Source organism: Hyperolius riggenbachi, chromosome 12 (genome assembly GCF_040937935.1).
Source record: "Hyperolius riggenbachi isolate aHypRig1 chromosome 12, aHypRig1.pri, whole genome shotgun sequence".
Taxonomy (NCBI): Eukaryota; Metazoa; Chordata; class Amphibia; order Anura; family Hyperoliidae; genus Hyperolius; species Hyperolius riggenbachi.
Window position 1 is genome coordinate 99,530,202 of NC_090657.1, and position 18,367 is coordinate 99,548,568.

At 41.9% G+C, this 18,367-nt stretch overlaps 1 protein-coding gene across 1 annotated transcript in view; it reads right to left on the reverse strand.

Annotated features, from left to right (window-relative positions):
* Positions 1 to 18,367, reverse strand: part of PIP4K2B (phosphatidylinositol-5-phosphate 4-kinase type 2 beta) — a 51,775-nt gene that overhangs the window by 11,735 nt on the left and 21,673 nt on the right. Inside the window, exons 2-7 of the mRNA XM_068264311.1 lie at positions 8,898 to 8,995; positions 5,876 to 5,972; positions 5,635 to 5,787; positions 3,962 to 4,108; positions 3,838 to 3,876; positions 3,565 to 3,678 (exon numbers count right to left, since the gene is read on the reverse strand). Of these exons, the coding sequence (XP_068120412.1) occupies positions 3,565 to 3,678; positions 3,838 to 3,876; positions 3,962 to 4,108; positions 5,635 to 5,787; positions 5,876 to 5,972; positions 8,898 to 8,995 (648 nt within the window). The remainder of the gene's footprint in view (positions 1 to 3,564; positions 3,679 to 3,837; positions 3,877 to 3,961; positions 4,109 to 5,634; positions 5,788 to 5,875; positions 5,973 to 8,897; positions 8,996 to 18,367) is intronic.

The window sequence follows — 18,367 nt, forward strand, 5'->3', positions numbered from 1 at the left end:
GCTGGACCCCAGAGCAGAGAAGAGACAGCGGAGACCGGAGGACTCGCGCCAGTCGGATCATGTAATGTATTGCAGGGGGAGGCAGCGGCAGCTCTACAGATTGTGAATCGGTTTCATAGTGAAATCGATACAAAATCTGTTTGCAGTGTAGGCAGCCAATAGATCCCTCTTTGATCAGATTCGATCACAGAGGGATCTATCTGCTGGTCGATCTGGTGACAATCGACCAGTGTATGGCAGCCTTAAGTATATACTGTGAATGTATACTTTTTAGATAGTCCCTCACTTTACATAAAAATGGTAAGATTGTACAATCAAGATTGTATCATTAATGAGCACCCCAATAAATCAGTAACCTGGGCTATCTGAGCTAGCGGGAAAGGAATGGATTAGCGACAGACCTGCTCAGGTGGATATACAGTTGAAGCAAACCATTACTAAGCCATATTTTGAAGAAACAGACAAGCATACTAAAGTAACATTTTAAAGAGGAACTCCAGTGAAAATAATGTAATAAAAAATTGCTTCATTTTAATTATGTATAAATGATTTAGTCAGTGTTTTCCCATTGTAAAATCTTTTAAATCTCTGATTTACATCCTGACATTTATTACACGTTGACATTTTTTACTGTTGGCAGGCGATGTAGCTGCTGCATGCTTTTTTGGCAGTTAGAAACAGCTGTAAACCGCTATTTCCCACAATGCAACAAGGTTCACAGACAGGAAACTGCCAGGAGTACCACGTTCAGAGTTTCTTGTGGTAGGGGTTTCACCACAGTATCAGCCATACAGCGCCCCCTGATGGTCTGTTTGTGAAAAGGAATAGATTTCTCATGTAAAAGGGGGTATCAGCTACTGATTAGGATAAAGTTCAATTCTTGGTCGGAGTTTCTCTTTAAGCTTTCTTTTTCCACAATATATTTCTGCTGTTTGTCTGCCTAGAATGCGAACTGTCATTTTGCAATGTGCTGTCTACACGATGCACAGAATTGGGATAAATCATAGCTTTATCAGCCTGAAGAGTTTTCTGTCATCTCAGCAGTAAAAATGAACTGTATCTGTTTCTGGGCATTGACTTGCTTGTACTAGAAAATCAGAAGCTACACTTATGAGTGTACAATCAGTGTGCAGTTTGATTTAAATATGTTTTGTTCTTATGCAAGTGTACCAAAACTGATATTCATGTTTGCGTACAAACAACTCAAACTAGAAATGCTGATGAACAATAATCTATTCTAGGGAGATATATTAACCACTTCACAGCTCCAGTACAGTATATCTACTCCCCTGCAGACTTCATCTAACCGCCCAGGGGAGTAAATATACGTACTCCCGCTGCTACCACTGCTGAAAGCGCTCCCGCTTATTTGTGCGCTCGTTCATGTTGCCATCTGCCCGCCAGGAGATCAATGAATGAGAAAGCAATTCCTAATCATTGATCTAAGTCCCCGTAGCAATTATCGGCGCCTTTTATGAGAAGCTGCACGATCATTCTAATAAATTAAAGTTTCCCATCTTCAGTACACTTCCTGTAAGCATACATATTTCGCTTACAGGACATATAACAAAAAAAAGACTGAGGCCATCTTGTAGCCAAATAGTAAAACTACATCTAAAAGTACTTTTTTTAAATACAAAGACCTGTTTTTACATTTTAAATTAACCCCTTACCTCCCACACTCCCCAATAGTTACCAACATTTATTTTTTTTGTAAAAAAATACAATGAAATAAATTTACAATTATAAAAAATGCATTAATAGTTTTCTTAGGGACTGAACTTTTTTAATATGTATGTCAAGACGGTATAATACTGTTACTTTATAAATTATGGGCTTTTTATTAATGATGGATGCAAAACTGAAAAAAAATGCATCTTTATTTCCTAATAAAATATTGGCACCAGACATTGTGATAGGGACATCATTTAAATGGTGTAATAACCGGTACAAATGGGCACATTAATTACGTGGATTTTAATTACGGTAGCATGCATTATTTAAAAATTATAATGGCCGAAAACTGAAAAATAAGGATTTTTTTCAAATTTTTTTCTTATTTTTCCATTAAAAAACATTTAAAATAAAAAAATTCTTGGCATAATGTACCACCCAAAGTAAGCCTAATTAGTGATAAAAAAAAAACACATTTAACACATTTCATTCTGATAAGTAGAGATAAAGTTATTGGCAAATGAATGGAAGGAGCTGAAAGGTGAAAATTGCTTGGATGCTGAAGGGGTAAAACCCCTCAGTTGTGAAGTAGTTAAGGTATATTCAAAAGGGCATAAGCCACATTGCATTGCAAATTCAGGGAACATATGGAATTACCAACAATGGTATAAATACACTTAAGTTACAGACTGTAAATTAACATTAGCCAGCTGCAAAAGCTATTATCTGTTTGCTCTACTGCTATAACAGTACTCTAAACAAGAGTGTACGGGATGGATTTATGCATGTCCATAGCTCCCTGAAGACATGTTGTATTCCTGCTATAACCACTGAAGTATCACATCTAGAGCTTCCTTCATAGCGGTTTAAAACCTCTAATCAGCACATAACCACATTAAACATCATTAAACCTGCATAGATCACTGTCTTCTAGGCCTTTTATTTGCATTTTAAAATCCAGGATCAGCTGGGTTTATCAAAAAGAATAATGATCACTGCAGGTGCCTGAATGTGATTGCAGTTACCAGACTTTATTTAACAACCACCAATAAAAATCTTTGCAGGGGCTGCAGTGTTTGGATACATAATTAAAATAAAAATGCATTCCAAGTTTATGGATCACTTATGAATGATATTCTCTCTGGAGATGCTTTGAGATCTCTGGAGATGCTTTGCAAATCTGGCCCAGTGGAACCACTGAATGAACAGAACAGCCCAAAAAACTGGCATTTCCATGGGGAAGAAGGAAAAAAAAAAAATCAGCAATGGCTTCTCCTATATGATAACATTGAAGGGTTTGCTGCACATTGCCACTAGTGCGAGGAGCAGTGCTCCTAAAGTATGTGATAACTCCAAACCATAACAGCAGAAAAAGTTTTGCAAGTAGGGCAGCACGGTGGCATAGTGGTTAGCGCTCTCGCCTTGCATGGGTCCCTGGTTCCCCCGGAACCTCAGCTAGGTCAACATCGGCAAGGAGTTTGTATGTTCTCCCCGTGTCTGTGGGGTTCCTCCAGGCACTCCGGTTTCCTCCCACATCCCAAAACCAAACAGATAAGTTAATTGGCTTCCCCTAAATTGGCCCTAGACTATGATACCTACACTACATGATGAATACATAAACATGTGACTATGGTAAGGACTAAATTGTGAGCTCCTCCGAGGGACAGTTATTCCACAGAGCTGTACAGAGTATATTGTCTTGTTACTATATGTGGGCGCTATATAAATACTTAAAATAAATAAAATAAGTTTTGCATGCAGGATTAGCATACTTATCACTTAATACACTCAGACCAATTGCTGTTGAAATTTGATTTTTATGGTGACTATACCGCTTTAAAGCGGGCCTGACCAAGTCACATCTTTTCAGTACTTAGTGACAAGTCTCACCTCCACGTCCCTCTTGAGCTTCTCCAGGAACATCTTCTTGTTCTCTTCACCCACATGTAACTTTTGCCCTTCATTTAAGAAATCATTATCTTTAAGTGTGGGCAGATCCTTGGCCTGTGGATTAAAAGGAGGGAGGGCAGATTTCAGTACAAGTCAGTTCATAATGCAAGCAGTCTTTCAGGGGCATGCTATTTCTGGAGGCTAGCTGTGCACAAACTGGTGTGAAGAATAACGTATGTAGTGTGTGTGACCTGTCGTGGTGTTGACACCCACCTTCTCTTTGTCACTGGCTTCCCTGCACACAGTGGAGCCCTGGTATGAAGATAAAAGACATCAGAAAATGGCCACATTTATTCCAGCACAGAATAAACCAGCAGAGCTGATTGAGACATCTTACCTTCAAGTCATATTTGCGGTGAACTCCAAGTCGGTGGCTGAATACGTTCCTTGTGACCACCATGTAGGTTTCCACCCCATCAACTGTTAGTCGGTACATCCCAAGAAACTGGGGGAGCAAAGTGTTACCATGACACTCTACTATGAACTGCAAGGAAAGAAATAGGGAGAGAAAGCAAAAAAGAATAGGAAGTTAGAGCAGAAACATTGGCCTCAATTCACTAAGATCATGCTGGAGATAATAAGGCAAGAGAAAACTTACCTCCACTAGTAAGAGAGTTATCTTATCTCTTCATTCCTTACGTTACCTCTTCTGTAGTTAATTTACCTCCTCTGTAGTTAAGATACCTCCTCTGTAGTTATTTTCACATGCAGTTAATGATCAGCCTGTCTTTAACTCAGGAGTTGTTTTAAGGATTGAAGAGTTAACTTAAAGACAGAAGAGTTAACTTTAGGTTTGCCTGAGGTAAAATGTTTCCTGAATACTACATGCCTTATCACCATGGTAACAACTCTAGAAGAGTTATTAAAGACAGGAGATAAGCTTAGTGAATTGAGGCCATTGTATTTTAAGGTTACCTAATGGATAACAGTACTGACAAATGCCATTTATCTGCTCACTGTAAACCCCCCCCCCCCCTTCCTCCCTCAAAAAAACAAATCATAAAACAGATAGGACTTGGAACTGGGATGTTCAGATACATGAAATCTTGCTTTGGCAACCTAAAGTGTAAACTCTTGTCTACCTAAAGAAGCTAGGAGGTGGGGCATGTAATAGCCATCTCAGCGCTTCTGCCACCACAGCCATAGACTGCCCATGCCCTGAATCCCACCATCAAAAGCTCCACCCTCTGGGTCTATATCCTAGAGAGACAAAGGATAAGGCCAGGAAACTACCATTGGTCATAAGATTCCCGAGATGTCCCCAGCCTGAAAAAAACAAAACAAAAACCAGGGTATACTCAAGGTGCGCATACACACGTTTGATGTATGTCGCCCATCGGGGATTGAGATGCGATCCCCTTGGGTGAAATCACTGGGCTGAACCGACGCATATCAACTGTGTAGCCGACAACGTGCTGTGTTGATCTGCCGTAGAAATCGCCTGTGGGTTTGGGGAGGGGGAAGGTCGCTGGTTGGGGGCCTCTGCATATACGTCTGATTATCCGCTTTGGCGGTCATTATCTGCCTCAGCCAACTTGAATCAAGCTTGTATATAAGGCTTTATGCTGGGAATACACGGGTTGTTTTTCTCCCGTTAGATCATTTCGCCGCTTGTTTCCGCAGTCAATGCTCTAATCTTCTACTCGTTTTTCTCATCTTTTTCCATTCACTTTAATTCGGAATCGAGCAGCGAAACGATCGGGCAGGAGATCCGACATGTCGGAAATTATCGATCGATCCATCTTAATGGCTCAAAATCGAGCAGTGTATTCCCAGCATTAGAGCCTAGAGTCAGGCTTTATTCTCATGTTTACAGTAAAGGTTGGACAAAGGTTGGACAAAGGCCAGAATCCAATGCACCTATTTGTTGAACCTTGGGCTGCATGGTCCTGTGTACCAGAAGAAAGACACAGGTAAGCATTCTGCACTCCTATCTGCAGGATAACCCATGACAGCAGATAAAACGTTTTAATATTGTAATTTTTTTTTCTTTACAATTATGAATGGTACCTGATGGTATTTCTTCAAAATATTGTGCATCTCAGCAACATCTTCACTAGATATCGTCTTTATGACGAACCGCCGGTCAAACGTAGTGAGGAAACGAGAGCCAAAGCGTCCTTGGTTCTCACTGTTTACAGGGGCACTGCGAGTCAAAGAGTTCTGCAGAAGTAAGAGCAGAGATAACAGGTTTTCCTTGCGTTTTGTTAATGTGTTAACAAAAAGTCACTGATGTCTCACCAATATATACCTGGTAATCCTGGTCATCGATCCCAAATCTCTCTCGCAGATTTCTGAACACCATGGGACAATACTCTTTAAACTTGAAGCGGCTTGGAAGGTTCTCTCTAGGAATGTTGCAAACAATACATTTCAAATGGGATTATATTATAATAACCCAGACAGTGCAAATCAGCAACCAGAACCAATAATACTATAACAAAGACAGCTGAAATACTTGCCTTTAAACCTCTAGGGATTCTACTGCTGGTTAGGGGACACATTTCTAGGTAATGAGGTAGGTAAAGGAATCTCATCAATAAGGATACAGATAGCAATAAAGCTGAGCAATTTTTTGATGTATGTCTTCCTCTTTTACTGCCACTGCAATTGTGCAACACAACATGGGAAAACACACCGCCCCAATATGCCGCTGACAATACAGGTCAAAAGGTTAAAAGATGACCTCATAATTCTGCTTTAACCTCCTGTAATCAAGCCCTGTTTGACAGACAGCACTTTGCGATAACAAACAGCCACACAGGCTCACAGTAAATAGTGCCCACCAATTCTTCCTTTGTTTTCAAGGCATGTAGGAAATTACAATAAATTGAGCCTCTAAACAAGAACTAGGGGAAGTATATGGTATGCTCACCTCTAGCCTGGCTGTCTGAATGTTGCAAAGTTGGCAGGTGCTAACTCTTAAAGCGGACCTGAACGCAGAACTTCCTCTCTGCTCTAAAAGATAAGCAACAGCATAATAGCCTTTAAAAAATTGACAACTGAAGTAAGATGAATATGGAGGCTGCCATATTTTGTCCCTTTTAAACAATACTGGTTGCCTGGCAGCCCTGCTGATCTATTTGGCTTATGTAGTGTCTGAATAGCACCAGAAACAAGTATGCAGCTAATCTTGTCAGATCTGACAATAATATCAGAAACACCTGATTTGCATATTCTATGTTCAAGGTCTATAGCTAAAAGTATTAGAGGCAGAGGATCAGCATTGCTGCCAGGCAACTGGTATTGCCTAACCTCCCTGGCGTTCTGGGTAATGCGTACACAAGTACGCATTACCAATTTTGTGAAATATTTTGTTTTCCGCATGCTGTAGCTAGTGGATTGCTAGCTACAGCAGTACGCCATGCCCTACGCGTCCGCATCCACCTACCCAATCCCCACCGGTCATACTTATGCATTCGCGATCCCGCGTATCGTCGCGTCTCCCGCCGCCATGGTGATGATCGGACATGACGTCATTGACGTTATGAGGTCATGGGGAGCTCCGATCCTTCCCATTGCGCAGCCTGGCGGTGATTCGCCAGGCTGCGCTAGGCGTTTGGGGTGGGTACAGCCCCTTTAGTGGAGCATCGCGGCGGATCGGCGGCGATCGGACAGAACACGTAGCTAGCAAAGTGCTAGCTACATGTTCTGAAAAAAAAAGTAAGTAAAAAGACCCCCCAGGAGCTGAGCAATCCTCCTTGGCGTACATGGACGAGCTGAACTCGTCCAAACCGCCAAGGAGGTTAAAAGTAAATAAATATGGCAGCCTCCATATCCCGCTCACTTCAGTTGTCCTTTAAAGAAATACATTTCCTTGTTACAGATTGTACAACTCCTTAGAGATTCTGCAGTATGGTTACTTCCTGAATTGCTGAAATCACAGAGGGTTAAACTCCTGTGTTTACGTATTAGCTCACAACTCAGCAATCCTGGTTACTCAAGACCAAAGAGGGGACAATGGGTTAATAAAAATGTGGGGGTGAGGCACTATTTATTTTTTTAAGCAGCAAGTTCTCACTTATCTGCCTTCATGTTCCCAGCAGCATGAACCCGGCAATTGCATAGCAGGAAAAGAACTAACATGGAGAACATTGTCCAAGCAAGTTTCTCCTCTCCCTACCAGGTGAAAGCTGCAATTGCATAATCACCCGATTTAAAAACCTGTCAACATTTAACATTGGCAAGTTCAGCAATTGCACAGAGCCAATGGATGCAGGGACATTGGGAAATGTTGTTTGAATCTATTGCCCTTCCTACTTTTAACACCACATGGACACTTCTGACTGACTTGCCCACCAGCTGCATCCATAGAGGAGAGGAAGAAAGCTGCAATGGAGTTTGCCAAGTATATTTGTCCCACAATAAAAAGGTATTCTGTCCACCACTTTGCGTCACTAAACAGTTTATATTTATTTTTTAGCTGGTGTGTCTTATTCGACTTTGGATTTGGGCATTAATAATATGAAGTTGCTAAATGGTTTGTGTAGGCCTAAAGGTGGCCACTAATGGTCCAATTTCTAGCGAAAAATAGTTTGAGCGATCAGATAATTCTGATCGGAAGTGAAATTGTTCACTACACCACCAACAAAACAATCTTTGGATTTTCTTGTTGGTTGTGATAGATAGGAAGCAAAGATTGTTTTGTTGGTGGTGTAGTGAACAATTTCACTTCCGATCAGAATTATCTGATCGCTCAAACTATTTTTCGCTAGAAATTGGATCGTTAGTGGCCACCTTTATATAGGCAATACAAATTAAAATATCACATTTCCTCCAATTATGTAAAGGCCTAAATATTTATGAAATATTTACCAGAACCAAATACAAGAAATGTACAAGTATAATCCACAGCCAGCAATGAGACAATCTTATGCTAGGTACACACGATGAGATTTTCTGGCAGATTTACCATCTGAACGATTACTTCAAACTTGTCCAATCTGATTTCCGATCAATTTTTCAATTGATTTTCTGTTCACTTCCATGGAAAAATCGATCATGAAATCTATCATAAAATCGTTCAGAAATCAGATCGGACATGTTGGAAATAATCAATCTGACAGTAAATCTGCTCCCCAAAAAATCTCATTGTGTGTACCTAGCATTACTAAAATAGGGAACACAAACGGCTTCCTATGACGTATGACCCACATACTGCAGTTACGTTACATTAATCCCTCCCTGTAATGGTATTCCAGCAAAGCCCAGGCAACCCCTATTGCATTTCAAGTTATGTCACAGGGTACATGTAAGCCATAGACCACACTTACTTATTGAAAAGGTGGTTGTCCACTTTGATCTTGCTGTAAGCTTTAAAGTCATCTGGCATCAGCATTACAGGAACCGGGACATTACTCAGCTCATTGATCTGAAAGCCAGAAGATGAAAGTGTTTAGCAAAACGGATAGTGCTAAATAAAGCAGATGGAATCATTACATGATCCGTGCTGAAGTCAACGGCTCTTCTAATGAAGGACTTCACAATCGGTACCTACTAAAACAGTTTCACAAGTGCCTAAAAAAATGGACCTGTCACTCAGCAGCAGACATAACCAGGCCTCCTGAATGTGTCAGCACTAAGGTAACGTGTTCTTCAACATTAAAGGACCATTAGCACAAACAATTGTAAAATTTAAAATGCATACATATAAAAATGTACATTTCTCCCAGAGTAAAATGCACAATAAATTACCTTTTTCCTGTGTCGCTGTCACTTATATTATTTAGGAAAAATCTGATAGCTTTTGGACTAGTCCACCTCCTCACGGGGGTATTCACAGTTATCTTTATTTACAAAAAGACTTACTAAATCTCAGTTGCCAAGTCCAACTGTCAAAATGGCATGCAAATGAGTAGGCAGGTTGGCTGACCTCTTTGTGTAGATCCTTTTTAGGGAGCGATTTTGTACTAACGAGAATCTCCCTTGAATACATGGACTAGTCCAAAACCTGTAAAAAAAAAAAACTTTACTACCTACTGGGAGGGATAGCAACATAGGAAAAAGTAATTTCTACCTCATTTTAATCTGGGGGGGGGGAGAATTACATTGTACACATGTTTTTTTTAAATGTTTACAACTTTTTGGAATAGTAGGCCTTAAAGAGTCTGAAGCCTCCTAAAATGCCCCTTTTTTTCAGTCAGTCTTATTATGCATTAATGGATTAGCTGAAACGCCGCTATCCCGCGGCAAAACGATGCTTTAATCACCCCCAAATACCAGGGCAAAAATTCACAACTTTCAAAGTCGTGGATTTTTGCTGCCCGGGGAGGCAGAGCTTTGAGCTGCAACTCTGCCTCCATTCGCGTCAATCTCCCATGGATCTCCGCCTCCTCCCGCCCCTCTCAGTGAAAGAAGACCGATAGGGGCGGGTGGAGGCGGAGATCCGTGGGAAATTGATACAAATGGGGGTAGAGCTACAGCTCAAAGCTCTGCCTCCACCAGGAAGATGCCCCGCAGTTTGCCCCGTGCATTTCGGGGTGATTAAAGCCTCGTTTGGTCGTGGGATATCGGCGGTTCAGCTAATCTATTAATGCTTAAAGGGGAACTTCAGCCTAAACAAACATACTGTCATCAAGTTACATTAGTTATGTTAATTAGAATAGATAGGTAATATAATCTCTTGCCCGCCCTGTTTTAAAAGAACAGGCAAATGTTTGTGATTCATGGGGGCTGCCATCTTTGTCATGGGGGCAGCCATCTTTTTGGTTGAAAGGAGGTGACAAGGAGCAGGAGACACAGTTCCAACTATCCTGTGTCCTGATTACCCCTTCCAGTTGCGCACACTAGGCTTCAAATGTCAAATTCAAAATGTAAATAAAAAAAAAAATTGCACCAAAACAGTAGAACGAGAACAACAAAATCAGAAATCCCATCATGCTTTGCACAGCATCAGGTGAAAAAAGCCCGGGCAGTTTTCTTCTGTGCAGCTAAAAATGAGGCTTGTATAAGAGAAACAAAGTTCTGATGCTGTGAAACTGTTTAAGCAACACAAAGCCTTTTCAGTGCTGCTGAGTCGATTTTCAGTCCGGAGGTTCACTTTAAGAAGACTGGCTGAAAAAAAAAAGGGGGCATTTTAGGAGGCTACAGATTCTCTTTAAAGAGAACCAGAGATGAAGCAACCTCATGTATTTTACCTTATAAATCAGTGGGAACATGACAGTAAACACCTAATCTGCTCTTTGTTACATTGTTCTCTGTTTAATTTGCCTGTTATCACCTCTAAGATAAGAATCCCGACTAAGCAGTCGGTCTGGCTTTACTACAGAATAATTATAGCTGAGACTGTGTTCTTTGCTGTCTTCAAGTCCAAGCCTGCCCCCTGCTGGCTTTGCTCAGGAATCATTATAGCTGAGTCATTATAGCAAAGCCAGACTCAATGCTCAGTCCGGGATTCTTATCTCAGCTAGATAACAGACACTTTTAGCAGTGAGGATGGAACAGAGAGCATGGTAAATGTTTTCTCTAATGTTCCCACTGATTTCTATGGTAAAATACACAAGGGTGCTTCGTCTCTGGTTCACTTTAAAGATCTTCCCAAACCAAACCGGAGAATACAACAAAAGTAACACAGAAACGCACTGTCCTGGCCACCCCACAATGGGGTTAGGAGTGCAGGGATCACTTCCTGGCATCTCCAGAATATTCAAGCAAAAAAAAGTCGCAGGAGCCCACGCCCACACCACCGTATTATGAAATATCTTTAGTTTATGTATAAAATTACATAAAAATAACTATAGAGCCACGCCAGGCTTTTCCTAAGCACGCTGCATCTATATTTAGCACTTTGCACTCTGTACTGATATAGAGTTGTCAGATACTATTATATACTAATTAGGCAATATGCTAATCAGGCTAAGGGCTCTTTGACATAGAGCCCATTGCTATTAGGATAAACTGACGTTACCAGATACACTGTATCCTAAACTTAGCACTCTGTACCTTATACCCACAATAAAAGAAATGAAGCTCGCAGATACTATGCTAATTTATTTATGATATACTATTGATAAGGTGTTTTAATATACAATGGTTTTACTATATTATATGCTATTTATAATGAAAACATGATTATGATAATTGATTATAATTTTAAGGGATCATACGTGTAGCAGATGATATCCAGAGGTTTACTAACCTAATTTTATATACCGTAATTTTTGAATGTTTTATGATCTATATTTCTATGATATTTGGACTGAATGTATGGACTCATGACCTCGGATACTGGCATATGGTCATAGATACATACATTACGTAGATGTAGAAATGGGTGCTATTTTATAGATTGCATATGGTGTATCATATTTGTAAATATGTATACATTTGTTTTAGACACTATGTATTGACCTGAGGAAGCGGGCTAGTACCCATGAAACGCATAGTCTGTGTTTTTGTGTTTTGAATTAAAAAAAAAAAAAAAAAAAAAAAAAAAAAAAAACACCTTACCAGATAAACTGGTGTCCTATGTTTGTTTCGGAGAGGCAAGAGAAGACCTCTTATTTTATTTAATAATTTTATACTTATAGTAACGACAATCCCAACACTCCGGGCACCTCCATCCCCAAACATTTCCTGGTGGGCTATTAATAATTCCCAGACAGCTAAGCAATACATTTTCAGTAGAAAATAGTGAAAAGGGGTGGCAGGAAAATCAACTGCTACATAGCTTTGTAATACACTGGGCAAAACAAAGCTGGAAGCATGACTGTTCAAGGAGTTTTCAGATTATGCTGAAATCCAATCAAAGCAGTGCAACAGAACACTAATTACCATTTTCTGATAAACATTGATTAGGGTAGTATGTATTGCTTGCTGGATCAGGCTCCTATCAACCCAAGTATGGTTAAACAGCTGTAACACAATCTTGAGTTGATACCGCTGTATGTCATGTGTACCCAGGTAGAATGTTATGCTGGGCATACACCAGTGGATAGTTCCTTATCAATCAAGCCGCTGATGACTCGATTGATCATTTCCGACAGGTCCGATCACCGCGTGGATCGATTCCCTGCTAGATCCCCGCGGGCAGACTTTAGAGGGGAATCGAGCGGAAGATAAGGAAGCGCCCGCGGGGCCAAGCGGGGATCGATCCGTGGGGCCCGCGGGGATGCGAAGGGAGTCGATCCGGCGGCTAATCGAGCCGCCGGATCGCATCGTGTATTTGCAGCATTACACAGTCTAGACTTTTTTTTTACTATCCAATTGCAGTGGCTGAAATAAAAACTTCAACAGGAAGATCCCTCTGAGTCTCATAAACCTATGAAGAAAAAGTATTTCAGCCCACCACTAGCCACCCAAATCCAATATCAGCTTAGCATGAACTTGGCCCTTCAGTTCTATAACAGACACTGCAATAGTAAATCCATCTGCAATGTTATCATGCAATACTGTCTGCAAACCCCTTGGGTCTCGGATACGGTACCTTCTCTGCATTGTAATAGCATGTTTCTATGGAGCAGACATGATCGGCTTGCAGAAAATATCTACAGCCAGACAGCATAAGAATATCAGAACGCTTTATGACTTGTGGCAGACAGGAGAGTCTCAGTATGGGAGAGCTCAACCTGCTGCGAAGGCCTATCTATATGTCCGAAATATCAGAATATAGACGTATCTAGTTACAAGCTACACACAGATGCTAGATGAAGCGATTGATGGTTTGATCTATTTATAGAGTTGATGACAGAAGACGCTAAAGACAGTAAATTGCAGGACACAGAAGGGTGGTCGGTGCAGCTGCAGTTTCAAATGAGAAACAGAGCAGAACAGTTGTCAGGAAAGTTTAAGTTTTCTGAGATTGCGTCCCTGGAGCTGTGGTATTCAAATAGTGTCTTGGGAGTCACTTATAGCAGTCAACAAGCACTCAATAGAAACTCAGCATTTGTCTACCTACATACATTAGGTTTCAAGGACTTCCCATAAGAATGGTGAAACTGGAGGTGATGGTGTCTCAAACAGTTCTAATAAATGTTTGCCATTGTTATTCAAAATTAAAAAAAAAAGGTCTACCCTGCTTTTCAATAATTGGCCCATTACCGCTACAATCTATATTCCAATATGGATGCCATGTGGACAACATCTAAAGCCTGCAAGTGGAGTCATCGACTCACCTTTGACTGCAGCTAATGACTTGCTTGAATATGCATGGCCCCTTATTAGTCTTTAATAAGATGTTTAGTGTTCTTAGTATGCAGTGGTACTCTGATATGACCATTGGACTAAATGTTCTCTTTTTTATTGTGAAATTTATTGTGAAATTTTTTTCCAGCCGGGTGGCTTGAAAATGTAGCCGGGTGGCTTGAAAATGTAGCCGGGTGGGGCGAGATGAGAGGATGCAGGACTGGTGATTCTGTGCACAATTCTGCTTACAGCATAGGAGGAGGTGGGCTGATAACAGCCGGGTGCTCACCAAAACTAGCTAGGTGAAGCACTCGGCTTAAAGAGCCCGGGGAGAACACTGCAATATATTTCATGGTGAAAGCTATTGAAAACCTGATTTCAGCCTGATCACATGAAAAGCTGTACGGTCCCATCTCTGTGACCAGGAGCAGAGTTTCAACACTTCAAAAAGCAGGGCCACATGGATACATGTTATGAACTAGCTTGAATTGTACCACGTCCAGGTGATGATAAGTCATAATGTGAGCCGTGAGACATGCCTGAGCTCAGGGAGCAATGTGGGAGAGGGGAAATATCTGCTCACATCACAGCGGTCAGAGTCTCAGGTTCACAATAATGTTTGGAACATGAAAGCAGAAGCTGCATGTCTGCTGGAGGCGACTGTCAAGCCTATGAGGCACAACTTTCATCATGAAGATCACTAGGTTACTGGAGAAAGCAGAAAGGAATGCAGAGAGTGCAGTAACATATGACAGCCAAGCAGCAATGAACTTCCACCAGACTTAGGACTTATGGCTAATATATAGTCACACAATATTCTCACCCTTTGTGCCAGCTTATGGAATAAACCTGTTTTTTTCTTGTAATAAAAGTGAACCTCATGAGCAGCACAGTGGCTAATTATCACTTTCACACTGCAACTCTAGAATACCAGGGTTGAATCCTGGCCAAGGCATCATCTGCCTGGAGTTTGTACCCAATGTTCCCTCTGTGTTTTCTTAGGCTTCCCTTGGGTATTCCACATTTCTCTCAAATATCATGAACAGTCTGATATGTTCATCGACTCCCCAAGCAGTACATGCTGCTTGCAGAGGCATGATCTATATTCATAATATTTCTGCTGAAGTCTGCGGTACTATTGCGTGGTGCAAAGTGGTACACTAGGAAAACTACCACCATCAGGGAGTTATCAATCATCTAAAGTTTTCTTATTTCATTCTGGGTAGATTGGAGAAGCCTTAGGACTCCTTTTAGGATTTTGTTGTTTAGGTTAAAAATGAAAAAATATCCTTAGTTCCCGTTCTTAGTGACCACCTTCCAAATAAGTCTCAGACAACTATAAAACCTGAATAAAGTCCAACCTGCTACACTAAACGAGGCATTTTTATTTTAGTCTATGACCTCAAAGGAGAAGTTACCATTACTTTCTGTTCTCAAGAGGAATGGCCACGGAGACCAGAGGTGCATCTACAGGCATGCAGGTATGGCATGTGCCATGGGCACATCTTACTGGGTGCGCTGCACTGTAGCATCCTTTGTGTTCTTCATACAGATTCTAGTCTTTATCAGCTGCCTGGCTAAATCCTTTAGGGGGGACAACGGATCACGTTATTGTAACTTGCTGCATGCAGACTTTGCATGAAAGTCTATGTCCAGTCTCCATTGCAGTTAAAGTCATTCTAACGCATGCGTAAAACAACTGACCACTGTGAACCTAGCCTGAAGGAAATGAAAATCCAATACCGATTGTAGTCCTTCCCATTCCAAAGCCAAGACAACCATTTTGGCAAGTGCTTCACTTTAACTGGTAGCTGATACTGTAAAGTTTTTTACGCACAGCTAAACTTTCCAAATTAAATACTGTAGATGCCTAAATGGCCAAGAAAGAAAATCTATATAACAAGGATGACCCTCTTTACAGGGATATTTTAAATACTGGGCATCTGGCAATGAAATGGAACACACCAGGCTACCGAGATAGTCCAGCTTCTGGGTCACCCCTTCAACACGCACTGAAGGAGGACCGCCTCTTCCTACTCATTCATATTTGACTGATGTTCCAGACGAATATTTCAGAACAGGAAATGTGGGGCCTAAAGGGGGCACAGACAGGTAAGGAGGGTGCTGTGAGGTCTACCACAGCACTAGTTATATAGGGATATATTTGGCAACACAGAACTCCGTTCAGGGGTATTTCAACCATAGTATTTGATTAAAAACAAACAAAATACGTATGTGTGTGTATATATATATATATATATATATATATATATATATATATATATATATATATATATATATATATATATATATATATATATATATATATATATATGTATATACACACACACACACATTTATAAACATATACTGTATATTTATATAAATACACAAATAGGATTAAGTGGCTAGCAATCTCATCTTGCAACACTGGAGAATCAGGTTTGAATACCTGCCAGGACACTGTCTGCTTGGAGTATGTAGTTCCACATGTTTGTATGCGTTTCCTCTAAGTGCTCCAGTTTCTTTCCACATCCCAAAACACAGTCATATGTAAAACACCTGAACTGAGAGGGCTATGGAGGCTGCCATATTTATTTCCTTTTAAAGAGAACCCGAGGTGGGGATATGAGGGGCAGATGGGACACAGAGCCATTTTCTCTGCCTAATGACATGACTGTGTCCACCAACCGCCGCACTCTGCCCCCCCCCCCCCCCCCAGAGTTTAGCGACAATTTGTCGCCAACTCGGAGGTAAACAGGGGGGAGAGGAATTCCCTGTTTAAAAACGCCCGCTAGGGGTGTCCCTACATGGTTTCCTGAGCTGCCATTGGGCAGCTCTCCCCCCCTGGCCACGCCTCCTTCCGCTCCCCGCACGCTATGAGAGACAACACGGTCTCTCAGTGCAGCGCTGTGACCCAGGGGTCACGTAAGTGAAAGTGGGCTATTGCAGCCAGCGGAGAGCGGCGGTTTTTGCTGCTACCTGATTAGCTCAGCTCTGCGGATCAGGTAGCCTACATTTTTTTTTTTATTTTTTTTTTTGAGCCCACCTCGGGCTCTCTTTAAAGAGAATCTGTAATGTCAAAACGTCCCCTGGGGGTACTCACCTTGGGTGGGGGAAGCCTCAGGATCCTAATGAGGCTTCCCACGCCGTCTTCCGTCCCTCGGGGGTCTCGCTGCAGCCCTCTGTACAGCGGTGACGCCAATATTTACTTCCAGACTCCTGCGCAGGCGCTCTGACGGCTGTCGGCTCCAAAGTAGGCGGAAATACCCGATCGCCGTCGGGTCTGCTCTACTGCGCAGGCGCAAGTCTCCGGCGCCTGCGCAGTAGAGCGGACCCGACTGAGATCGGGTATTTCCATCTACTTCGGAGACAAAAGCAGCCACAGCGCCCCCGCTGGAGCCAGCAAAGGTAAATATTGAATTGACAGTGGGGTCTGTTGCCGGCTGTTCGGAGGGCTGCAGCGAGACCCCCGTGGGACAGAGGACGGCGTGGGAACCCTCATTAGGATCCCGAGGCTTCCCCCACCCGAGGCGAGTACCCCCCAGGGGATATTTTTGATGTTACAGTGTCTCTTTAAAGGACAACTGAAACGAGTGGGAAATGGAGGCTGCCATATTTATTTCCTTTTAACCACTTCAGGACCGCAGTCTTAAACCCCCCTAAAGACCAGGGCATTTTTAATTAAATTGGCCACTGCAGCTTTAAGGCCAAGCTGCAGGGCCACATGACAGCACACAAGTAATTCCCCCCTCCTTTTCTCCCCACCAACAGAGCTCTCTGTTGGTGGGGTCTGATCGCCCACCAGATGTTTATGTTCTGTTTTTTTTGTTTTGTTTTTTTAATAAATGTTTTTTTTACTTTCTTGCACTCCCCCATCCCTCCCCCCGCCAGCCAACCCCTGTGATTAGATGTCATAGGCTTCATGACAGCCGATCACCCCTGAGCCTCTGGAGGGAACAGCCGTGTCACACGGCTGTCCCCAGTACAGCGCTGCTACAGATCGCAGCGCTGTACCAGTACTTAAACAGCGATTTTGCCGTCTAACAGTCTCCCAACAGCAAGAGCGTATGTGGTCAGTAGAAAAGTCAGGCACCTCACAGAGGTGCCTGGCTCTTCTACTGACCACATATGCTATTGCTACGTTGTTATTGCCTGATGAAGCGGGATCAAACCTGCGAAACACGTTGCATATTTGGAGTTCATAAATAAAATATATTGACTGTGTTTACTACAGTCGTTGTGTGTCTACTTGGAGGAGGCAAGTCCACCACTACCTCCTCTATTTACCAAGAATTTGGTTTTTTAAGCTCATTTAACTTCCTTTTATCCTTTTGGCGCCTCTGTTCTCCTGCATAATATGGAGTCCACCCTGGGTGGAGGGTTGAACCCCCTTTTCCTCATCTACAGAGAGCGACTTCTTATTCCTGAATGGGGTCAGGAGAATCTCCCCACCTGCTTTTACAGTGGTTGCCTAATGGTAACCCTGGTTTGTGAGTATTAATATTTACTCTCTCTAGTAACCATTTACCAGTACATATTACACTATTGGGCTCTTGGTGTTCCTTGTTTTTATGTGGCTAATCTTGTCAGAGCACCAATTTTGGCATGCTTGTTCAGG